Genomic DNA, 12,284 nt, shown 5'->3' with positions numbered 1-12,284 from the left:
ACCGGGGTGATGCCTCTAGCGGCAGGCATCACTCAGGTCAGGTACATGCACTTTCCCGAAATATCGGCAATATCGGTAACCTTAAGGGGCAAATTCCAATATATCGGGGAAAGTGCATATTGGCCGCCGATATATCGGCTTTGCCGATACTGTAAGTCGATCCCTAATTCCAATCCTTTGTGAGCATTTGACACTCTTGCAATAAACACTAATGTCATCTAGATCATCTGTTATTGTTGCAACCTGAGGATTAATGTGGGGAAGGAATATTGACAGCTGGCAACACCAGCCTGGACGCACCACAGCCACTGATTTCTGGTGGCATTCTAAAACTGGACATATAGCCACTGTCCTTACATCATTTTAATATGGCATCCAAGACTCAAGTGCTAAAAAAATAACAGAATTAGACTTTATACAAGATATATCAGTGAACCTCAGTTTAAAAAGTATGCTAAGATTTCAAATAGGAAAGCCCAGCTTTTGTATAATGGAACTATGTATGACACACTATTGCTTAGGAGGTGGGGGGGGGGGGGGGTTGGGGGCAGGGGTAAAATCTAATCTTTCTTCTCTGTCAAATCTTTTTTACAAAATGGCTAGATTAGGAGTGCCAGAATGCTAGTTTACATTACCTTGAAAAGGTTTTATACACCTTCAATTTTTCCACATTTTTTCATGTTACAACCAAAAACGTAAATTTATTTTTATTGGGATTTTATGTGATAGACCAACACAAAGTGCCACAAAATTGTAAAGTGGATAGTAAATGATTTTCAAAATTTTTTACGAATAAATATCTGCAAAGTGTGGCGTACATTTGTATTCAGCCTCCTTTACTCTGATACCCGTAACTAAAATCTAGTGGAACCAATTGCCTTCAGAAGTCACCAAATTAGTAAATAGAGTCCACCTGTGTGTAATTTAATCTCTGTCTTAAATATAGCTGTTCTGTGAAGCCCTCAGAGGTTTGTTAGAGAACCTTAGTGAACAAAGCGCACCAAGGAACACACCAGACAGGTCAGAGATAAAGTTGTAAAGAGGTTTAAAGCAGGGTTAGGTTATAAAAGAATGTCCAAAGCTTTGGACATCTCACAGAGCACTATTCAATCCATCATCTAAAATGGAAAGAGTATGGCACAACTGCAAACTTACCAAGACATGGCAGTCCTCCTTAACTGACAGGCAGGGCAATGAGAGCATTAATCAGGGAAGCAGCCAAGAGGCCCATGGTAACTCTGGAGGAGCTGCAGAGATCCACAGCTCAAGTGGGAGAATCTGTCCATAGGACAACTATTAGTCATCCACTCCACAAGTCTGGCCTTTATGGAAGAGTGGCAAGAAGAAAGCCATTGCTGAAAGAAAGCCATGGGAAACCCTGTTTGTAGTTTGCAAGAAGCCATGTGGAGGAGACAGCAAACATGTAGAAAAAGGTTCTCTGGTCAGATCAGACCAAAATTGAACTTCTTGGCCTAAAAGCAAAACACTATGTGTGGCGAAAAACTAACACTGCACATTACCCTGAACACACCATCCCCACCGTGAAACACGGTGGTGGCAGCATCATGTTGTAGGGATGCTTTTGTTCAGCAGAGACAGGGAAGCTGGTCAGAGTTGATGGGAAGATGGATGGAGTCAAATACAGGGCAATCTTAGAAGAAAACCTGTTAGAGTCTGCAAAAGACTTGAGAATGCGGCGGAGTTTCACCTTCCAGCAGGACAACGACCCTAAACATACAGCCAGAGCTACAATGGAATGGTTTAGATAAAAGCATATTTATGTGTTAGAATGAGTAAAGGTCCAGACCTGAATCCAATTGAGAATCTGTGGCAAGACTCGTCACTCTCTAGATGTGCAAAGCTGGGAGAGATATACCCAAAATGACTTTCAGCTGTAAATGCAGTGAAAGGTGGTTACAAAGTTTTGACTCAGCGGGGCTGAATACAAATGAAGGGCCACAGTTTTCAGATATTTATTTGTAAAAAGTTTTGAAAACCATTTATCATTTTCCTTCACTTTCACAATTATGTGCCACTTTGTGTCGGCTATCACAAAAAATCCTAATAAAATACATTTACGTTTTTTGTTGTAACATGACAAAATGTGATAAATTTCAAGCAGTATGAAAACTTTAAGGCACTGTATATATTTGGAGCTTGCTATCTCCTGACTGCAAGTAGTAATTGTGCAATATTCATTATTAACCATCAAAACATGTTTCATTTTTTATTAATAAATAGCATTAATTTAAAAAAAAAAGGGGAAAAAAAGGTACCCTATGTATTTGTTCTAATTCTTGTTTCTCTCGTAAAGAAAATGACTTGGTATGAAAGATTTGTTGGCTTCTTCCTACTGTGTGCTCTGATTAGACAGCGTGTAAGTATAGATACCTTGCTGAGAGCCGCCACTCGCTGTGCCAGCTGAGCTTCAATCTCTGGGAGAGTCTCTGCTTTCTGCAGGGTCTGCTGTAATTTCTGTTTGGCGTCCTCTAGCCACTCTTGCAGCTGCCGGTTCTTCTCTTCACTCTGTGGCAGGAGACACAAGTCAACAATGTTGATAAAGATCAATAGCAACTAAGGCACAACCCAGAGTTATAAGCTACACTGGTTACCACATGCTTTTTGTTATCGGTTGTAATGTACAATCTCTCTCATTTACTTTTTCAGTAAGCCAATGTAGAATATTAGCCCAGCAACTCAGGGCTCGTAATGGAATCGCTAAAAACAGCAGCCAATGACCAGGAACTCAAAATCTCATCTATAGCTGCAGCCCAATTTCCTAGTTAAAAAGTAAGTAGCTACATCGGCTGTGAGCAATCTTCTGCCTTTAAAGTAGAATTTGGGGATTTATCAAACTCATTTTAAACTGCTTCCCCAGCCTATACTAACAACTAGGGATGCACCGATCCAACTTTTTTGGACCCGATACTGATATCTGGCGTTGTGAAATTGCTGATACCGATACTGTAACTGATCCGGAGCTACACACAAAGCAAGTGGTTGCCGCTGCTTCATGTGTACGGCTCCTCCATTCACAGGCGGAGTGCATCTGATATCACTCTGCCTGTGAGCCGGACCTATACAGGAAGTAGCGGCTCCCATCCCATACTACTACTGCACCTAGTAAGGGATGGCTGAGCCGTTACCAAGCAAAAACCGGATCGGCCAGTGGATCGGTCAATGTTACCGATCACCGATCCATCTAAAATGGCCATATCGGCGCCTATATCCGATCCGAATATCGGATCGGTGCATCCCTACTAACATCCTTGTGGAATAAAGATGCATATTTTTAGCACTGATTGCTGTAGTAATGTCACTTGTGGCCCCAAAAGTGTCAAAAATGTCAGTTAGGGGTCCGATCTGTCCGCCGCAATGTCGCAGTCCCGCTAAAAATCCCAGATCGCTGCCATTACTAGTAAAAAAATAAAAACACAATAAAAATTACAAATCTTTCCCGTAGATAGGCCTCATGCACACAGTGCGTTAAAAAAAAAAAAAAAACGCATAGCAGTGTCTTCTTGGATAGATCTGGTTTAATATCGTAATCTATGTGACCTAAACTTAGTTGATTTATATATTGTGGAGGCTGGGAGGTGCAAGTATGCCCTCCTTCGCTGGATCCAGGAGATGGCTCATTGGAATTAGGATATTGCATTATATGTAATTTACTTGTATGAAATGTCTTCAAGTTGTTTTAAGAAAAAGAAAAGAAAAGTACTTTTTGCTAGAATAATCAATTAAAAACTGTTACCTAAAAAAGAAAAAAAAAAAAATAGAAAACAGTTGTGCTGCTTTTCAAACGTGTATTCAAATTAGGGCTGGGCGATATGGCTGAAAACTGTATCACGATATCAGTGTTTCATATCGGTCGATATCGATAATTATTGATATTTTTTATTACCCATTTAAAATAAGGACCCTAGGGTGAGAATGCAGGGCGGCGGGCATGGTACAGGAGAATGCAGGGTGACTGGCATGGTACAGGAGAATGCAGGGTGACTGGCATGGTGCAGGAGAATGCAGGGCACTGGCATGGTGCAGGAGAATTCAGGGCACTGGCATGGTGCAGGAGAATGCAGGGCACTGGCATGCTGCAGGAGAATGCAGGGTACTGGCATGGTGCAGGAGAATGCAGGGTACTGGCATGGTACAAGAGGATCCGGGGTTGTGGGCATACTACAGGAGATGCAGTGCTGTGGGCATGGTACAGGTAGACCATGCCCGCAGCACTGCATCCCTTGTAGTGTGCCCGCAGCCCTGCATAATGGCAGGTAGTGAAGCTGTTTCACTTACCTGTTCCAGAGGCGCCCTCATTTTAAAAATGGCGCCGTCCGGCGCCGCCACGTCATTGTGCAAGCGCCGCCACCGCTCGTGTAATTTCGGCTATTCCCGGCCTCTCCCGAGCGGCGGCGGCGCGTGCGCGGTGACATGTATGCGACGGGCGGCGCCATTTTTAAAGCTTAAACCCGTCGGAGCTGACTTTTCGTTTTAATCGTTCAAAGTCTTTTATTGCTATCGATCACGGGACTATCGCGATACATATCGGTATCGTTTTATCGCCCAGCCCTAATTCAAATTCACTAAACTGCCATTAGTTGCAGATTTGCATGTTTTCTGAATATATCTTTAGGCCCCTTTCACACTTGTACGACCTGAAAGTCACAGGACTCCGCCCCGTGACTTTGCATCAAAGTCGGATCAAAGTAGTGCAGGGACCACTTTGAAGTCGCTGCAACTAGAAGTCGCACAGATATGAATGGTACTCATTGGATATAATAAAGTATGACTTGTCATGCGTCTCTGCAGTCCTAAGTCACACGACAAGTCGCACAAGTGTTAAAGGGGCCTTAGGGAGATTCTTAAAGATCTCTGGAACCTCTAAAATCAGATATCAATTCCACAGCTATATCAGGAACATTTTTTTGGTAATATACAGTATTTCTCTCTTGAAACTGGATAATATTTTAAAATGGTTTTTTTTCTTACTTCTTCTGTTCCTCTGGATAAACTGCAGGTTTAGTATTCTGAGGATGCAAGGGTGTTTTTTTTTTTTAGCTTACACTTTATGGACCTGTGCTTTTTTCCACCTAATTATATTTCAAAACAGAATATCCCGGGTTTTCAAGCTCCCAGGTCATTCGATAAACTACCTAACAGGTACATTGCAGGCACGTATAGATGCCTACTACTGGAAGTTTAAGGGGTTTAACAAGTCAACTATTTTTTAATAAAGAGCAACACCACACATTGCTATTTCTGTCTTCTGTTATGCACTGGGAGAGGATGGGTCAAACCATAAACAACCCAGATAAAGTTGCTATATGCAAATTAGAGCACCCCCAGGTTTTCAGTCCCTTAGACAACTTCAGAAATTGCATTACAGCACATGTGGTTGCATTACAGCACATTGAAGGTTTGCAGGCAGGATCACTTATGATTATTTAAAAAGCCTGCTTGTTTTTAAGCTTTCCAACCACAACGATGGACTGTACTATGTATACTGTGTCGCATTGTCAGTGCATTCTGTCACAATAGGACGGGGTGCAGAGTCACTGGTTACCCTGCAAATAAACACAAAGAAAAGGGTGCACCAGCCTAGCGCATTATCCTCAGTGGGCTTTTATTGAAAAAGTGTTAAAATGCAGCTACTCACAAACGTGCGGTAAATTCCAGCATATCAATTCTATAGACCAAAGTCTTTATTATAAGTCCAATAACTCCTGAAGACGAAGGGCTGACGCGTTTCGACGCCGTGCCTCTTCCTCAGAGCCTCTTTTAACCACTTAAGCCCCGGAGGATTTGGCTGCTAAAGGACCAGGGGTTTTTTTGCGATTTTTTACTGCGTGACTTTAACGGACAATTGCGCGGTCGTGCGACGCTGTACCTAAACGAATTTGACGTCCTTTTTTTCCCACAAACAGAGCTTTCTTTTGGTGGTATTTGATCACCTGTGCGATTTTTTGATCACGCGCTATAAACAAAAAAAGAGCGTAAATTTTGCAAAAACAACAATATTTTTCACATTTTTATGAAATTCCCCCAAAAAAATGTAAAAATCAAAATTTTTTAACATTTTTCGGCCAATTTGTTTTATGCTACCTATGTTTGGTAAAAAAAATCGCAAAAAGCGTATTTTGATTGGTTTGCGCAAAAGTTATCGCGTTTACTAACAAAGGGAAAGATTTTTGTCATTTTTGGTGTTTTTTTTTTAACGCGTAATGGCGGCGATCTGCGATTTTTTTTTCGGTACTGCGACATTGCGGCGGACAGATCGGACCCTTGACTGACATTTTTGACACTTTTGGGGGTAACAGTGACATTACTGCAGTAATCAGTGCTATACATATGCACTGTTACTGCAAAAATGACACTGGCAGGGAAGGGGTTAACTTTATTGGACAGGGAGGGGTTAAGTGTGTCCTAGGGGCGTGATTCTAACTGTGCAGGGACATTCCAATTGGTGTAAAAGCAAAGATCAACCGTTCTACATAGTAGAACGGACAGATCTTCACTTTTACACAGGGAGAACTGACAGGCAACTTGTTTACACAAGCCGCTCTGTCTTTCTCCCTTCACAGGAGTGATCGTAGTGTGACTGGCGGACATCGAGTCCGCCGGTCACACGCACTGACTTGTCTGTGAACGAGCCGCGGCGGGCGCGCGCCTCGGCGGCGCCCGCAATAGGCTCGCAAGTCAGTGACAGGCGAGTGACGTACCGATACGTCACTCTGCCTGGCCGGGGCTGACCGCCGCAGTATATAGTCGTGCGGCGGTCGGCAACCGGTTAACACTTTTTCAATAAAAGCCCACTGAGGATAATGCGCTAGGCTGGTGTTTTGTCAACCACCCCGGTCGTAGAGGGCAGCAAAGCTTAGCCTTAATGGATACCAAGTGAGAGTTCCTGGATAGAGGCAGCCTGAGGACCTGGTTCTGAGCGCAGGAGCAGGGTGCTCCGCATCGCAATTTTCTTTTTGGAGTCACTGGTTACCCTACCTGTCTGTAGAGAGACTCTTTACTGGCGAGTTCATTTTCCAGCTTGTCGTTGACATCGTGAAGTGATGTGGCTTCCCTTTGTGCGCTCAGATAGCGTTTCTCCAATGTGGTGATCCGCTCCTCCATATCCTCCCGTTGTGCAAGAGCCTGAAGTCAGAGAATAAAAAGAAAAACTTTGCAAAATGAATTGAATCTTTCAATCAACAGCACAAAGAATATTCAAAAGTAATTTCACTTTCCCATTACAGCAATGCATATTTTCAAAGTAGAACTGTCAGTAATATGAAAAGTAAAAGTCTAGCCTAAGACAAGGTACCACACAATGCCTGCTACTACCTTTTTTGGCAAAAAAAGCATCTTCTGTGCACCCCTTCATTTACCTGAGTTTTGAGAAAAGGCCAATCCCCAGAGCTAGGAGTCATCAGACAAGAGGATGGTGGGTGGGCAGGTATTTTTGTGTGAAAAACTTCAGAGGTTTTTTGGTTATTGGTTGGACAGAATTTGTAGTCTTGATTTACCATGAATGGACCCATTTTGGAGTTCATTAAAATAAAGCCTACATCTTTCATTATAGACACCAAGCTGAATGACAGACATGGCAGCCAACAGCTCCTGTCTGACAGAAATTGCGCAGTGGAGTTATCTGCTGACACTTCCCAAAGCGGTATAGCACAGTGGTAACTTTCCCCTTCTCTTCTTCATAAGAATAATCTCCAATCATCCATACCATGGAAGGCCTTTCCTTTATGAAGTAGGTTCTGTAAAATAGGATGAAATCATGGAACAGCACAACCCCATTTCCAACACTACACTGACATGAAAAATGCCATTCAACTCACTGCACAGAAGTGCATGACTCAGCCTGCTGCCATTGCACCACTATGCACGACCATGCTCTCCACCACTGCACCAATACACACTTTCACACTTACCAACACTGCAACAAAGCGCATGACTCTCCTTGCCACCCCTGCACTGATGTGCACTATCTCACTGACCATCACTACACCAATGTTGACAACTGTCCCCGCCATCCCTGCACCTCACTATTATTTAACATTTCGGTCCGGCATTAATCCGACTTCCATGCGACGTTAATGAACTAGATCTGATTTAGATCCGACTTTGAGATGAGTGTAACTTGTCGTTTGATTATCAAAACAATACCTTTGGGTCTGGTATGGATTTTGAGGGGAAACCCTTACGCCAAATTGAAAAAAACAAAAATGGCGTGGGGTCCTGGGCCCCCCCCCCCCCCAAAATACTAGACCCTTTACCCAAGCATGCAGCCTGGCAGGTCAGGAAGGGGGGGAGAAGTACGAGCGCCCCCTCCTCCTGAACCATATCAGGCCACATGCCCCCAGAGCAAAGCACCTTGTCCCCCCAGATCCCAATCCCCCCCCCCCCCATGTGAATCAGTATGAGGTACATAGTACCCTTACCGATTTACCCAAAAATCGATGTAGTCTAAAAAAAAAAAAAAAACATGTGGAAGTTTTTGACAAGTTCATTATTATAAATTAATGTTTCCCATAGTAGCTCCAACGTCAATCATGATGGCCGCCTTAACTAACTCGATTTAAAAAAAAAAAAAAAAAAAAAGCTTTTCCCCCGACAAAGGCTCCTGCTGTTCTGGCAGCTCCAGTTTCTGACAGTTCCTATATATTTATGGGGCGTGGCCACAATCAGGGAGATCCTCCCCCCTGGTTGTGGCATCACCCCAGGCATGATGGCCTGACGTCCCAAGGGGGAGGGGTCTCTGGGTGAAATCAACTGATGGCCTCGCCTTATAGTTCTTTAAGAACTGTCAGACACCGGAGCTGTCAGAAAAGCGGGAGATTTAGTCGTGATTAATGTTGGAGCTACCACGGGAGACATTAATAATTTATACTAAGGACATCAAAAACTGTCCCTGTTTTTTTTTTTTTTTTTTTTTTTTTACACTACATTGTCTTTTTTTTTTTTGGGTGAATGGGTAGGGGTACTATGTACCCCATACTCATTCACATGGGGGGGCAGGATCTGGGGGGCCCTCATGTTAAAGGAGGCTTCCAGATGCTGATAAGCATATCCTTCCCACAACCATCATCCAGGGTTGTGGGGAAGAGGTCCTTGTCCCAACCAACATGGGGAAAAGGTGCTTTAAGGTGGGGGGCAACCCCACCCCTTTCCTGACCTGCCGGGCTGCATGCTCAGATAGAGGGTCTGGTATGGATTTTGGGGGAGACCCCACGCCTCTTTTTCTAAATTTTGGTGTGTGGTTTCCCCTCAAAATTTATATGTATGTATTGGGGGGGTCCAAACCATTTTTTTTTTTTTTTTTAATTTTGGCATGGGGTTTACCCTCAAGATCCTAACCAGACCCAATGAGCCTGGTATGGATTTCAAGGGGCACCGCACGCCGTTTTTTTTTTCAATACATTTTGCATTGCTAACATTGCACAGCCCACAACACACAACATGAGGGGCTACAGGGGCATGGAGTCTTCTAGGGCAATTGACCACTGAGCACATGTTGGATCAGTTAGGATGGTGTTCCGATTTGGATGCGACTTCCATTATATTCTTTGGGCTGAAATCGCACTCAAGTCAGACCAAAGTAGTGCAGGAACCTTTTCAAAAGTCAGAGCGACTTGTGTCAGATCAGTTAAGATGGCTCTCATAGGGAAACTTTGAACTGGAAATGTTATACAACATGTGCTCTCAAAGTTGGAGCGCAAGTCGCACCAGTGTGAACAGGGCCTAACTGTCCGCCACTTCACTGACACACACTTTTCTATTCATCTTGTTTAACCACTTGCCGACAGTATAACTTACATATATGGTGGGAAGGCGGCACTTCTGTGCAAGATCATGAACAGCGGGAGCTGATCTGCAGGTATCACAGGGTCAATGTCCGACGGCCCGCCCCTATCATTAGGCAGAGAGCCAGAACAGCCATCTGCCGATGTAAACAAGGCAGATCACTGTTTTGTCAGTAGGTAAGGCATTGATCCTGCGTTCCTGCAAAGTATGAACATGGATCAATGCCATCTCCTAGTAAAAGCACCTCCCACAAAGTACACAAGCACTGGCTAGACACACAGTCAACCCTTTGATTGCCCCTGATGTTAACCCCTTCCCAGCCAGTGCCATTAGTACAGTGACAGTGCATATTTTTAGCACTGATCACTGTCTTAGGGCTCATGTACACTGCAACTTGTAAACGGCCGTTTAGGAGCAGTTGGGCGTTTTTTTCAGAAGACCCTGAACCCACCTCTGTTATTTTATCTGTCCATGTACACAGGGTCGTTTACAGTCAGTTACAGGCAGGTGAGTTCAGTGTAGTTTTTTGGAAAGCAATTATTTGCGTTGAGGAAGTTCAGAACGTGTGTTTACCGGCGTTTCAAACGCAAAAACGCGACCGAACACGACCAAACGTTCACCCGCGTTTAGCGCTTGCATTTTCAGGAGGCCTTTTATATATATATAAATAGATATATATATAGATATATATTGTGTATATGTATACATATACATATTGTGTATATGTGTATATACAGTGCCTTGCGAAAGTATTCGGCCCCCTTGAACTTTGCGACCTTTTGCCACATTTCAGGCTTCAAACATAAAGATATAAAACTGTAATTTTTTGTGAAGAATCAACAACAAGTGGGACACAATCATGAAGTGGAATGAAATTTATTGGATATTTCAAACTTTTTTAACAAATAAAAAACTGAAAAATTGGGCATGCAAAATTATTCAGCCCCCTTAAGTTAATACTTTGTAGCGCCACCTTTTGCTGCGATTACAGCTGTAAGTCGCTTGGGGTATGTCTCTATCAGTTTTGCACATCGAGAGACTGAAATTTTTGCCCATTCCTCCTTGCAAAACAGCTCAAGCTCAGTGAGGTTGGATGGAGAGCGTTTGTGAACAGCAGTTTTCAGTTCTTTCCACAGATTCTCGATTGGATTCAGGTCTGGACTTTGACTTGGCCATTCTAACACCTGGATATGTTTATTTGTGAACCATTCCATTGTAGATTTTGCTTCATGTTTTGGATCATTGTCTTGTTGGAAGACAAATCTCCGTCCCAGTCTCAGGTCTTTTGCAGACTCCATCAGGTTTTCTTCCAGAATGGTCCTGTATTTGGCTCCATCCATCTTCCCATCAATTTTAACGATCTTCCCTGTCCCTGCTGACGAAAAGCAGGCCCAAACCATGATGCTGCCACCACCATGTTTGACAGTGGGGATGGTGTGTTCAGGGTGATGAGCTGTGTTGCTTTTACGCCAAACATAACTTTTTGCATTGTTGCCAAAAAGTTTGATTTTGGTTTCATCTGACCAGAGCACCTTCTTCCACATGTTTGGTGTGTCTCCCAGGTGGCTTGTGGCAAACTTTAAACAACACTTTTTATGGATATCTTTAAGAAATGGCTTTCTTCTTGCCACTCTTCCATAAAGGCCAGATTTGTGCAGTATACGACTGATTGTTGTCCTATGGACAGAGTCTCCCACCTCAGCTGTAGATCTCTGCAGTTCAGTCTTCTCCTTGTATGAGCTGAAAGTTTAGAGGGACGGCCAGGTCTTCGTAGATTTGCAGTGGTCTGATACTCCTTCCATTTCAATATTATCGCTTGCACAGTGCTCCTTGGGATGTTTAAAGCTTGGAAAATCTTTTTGTATCCAAATCCGGCTTTAAACTTCTCCACAACAGTATCTCGGACCTGCCTGGTGTGTTCCTTGTTCTTCATGATGCTCTCTGCGCTTTAAACGGACCTCTGAGACTATCACAGTGCAGGTGCATTTATACGGAGACTTGATTACACACAGGTGGATTCTATTTATCATCATTAGTCATTTAGGTCAACATTGGATCATTCAGAGATCCTCACTGAACTTCTGGAGAGAGTTTGCTGCACTGAAAGTAAAGGGGCTGAATAATTTTGCACGCCCAATTTTTTAGTTTTTTATTTGTTAACAAAGTTTGAAATATCCAATAAATTTCGTTCCACTTCATGATTGTGTCCCACTTGTTGTTGATTCTTCAAAAAAAATTACAGTTTTATATCTTTATGTTTGAAGCCTGAAATGTGGCAAAAGGTCGAAAAGTTCAAGGGGGCCGAATACTTTCGCAATGCACTGTATGTATATATATATATATATATATATATATATATATATATATATATATATATATATATATATGTGTGTGTGTGTGTGTGTATATATATATATATATATATATATATATATATATTTTTTTTTTTTTGTGTATATATATATACACAAAAAATTAAAATA

At 42.7% G+C, this 12,284-nt stretch overlaps 1 protein-coding gene across 4 annotated transcripts in view; it reads right to left on the bottom strand.

The window, feature by feature from the left end:
- PPFIA3 (PTPRF interacting protein alpha 3) overlaps nt 1-12,284 on the bottom strand; it is a 417,083-nt gene that overhangs the window by 242,804 nt on the left and 161,995 nt on the right. For all 4 annotated transcript variants that reach the window (XM_082273791.1, XM_082273792.1, XM_082273794.1 and 1 more), the window contains exons 7-8: nt 6,997-7,143; nt 2,392-2,526 (exon numbers count right to left, since the gene is read on the bottom strand). In XM_082273791.1, the coding sequence (XP_082129917.1) occupies nt 2,392-2,526; nt 6,997-7,143 (282 nt within the window). The remainder of the gene's footprint in view (nt 1-2,391; nt 2,527-6,996; nt 7,144-12,284) is intronic.

This window comes from Pelophylax lessonae, assembly GCF_965119305.1.
Source record: "Pelophylax lessonae genome assembly, chromosome: 12".
Classification (NCBI taxonomy): domain Eukaryota; kingdom Metazoa; phylum Chordata; class Amphibia; order Anura; family Ranidae; genus Pelophylax; species Pelophylax lessonae.
This window is presented reverse-complemented; position numbering and strand designations above follow the sequence as displayed.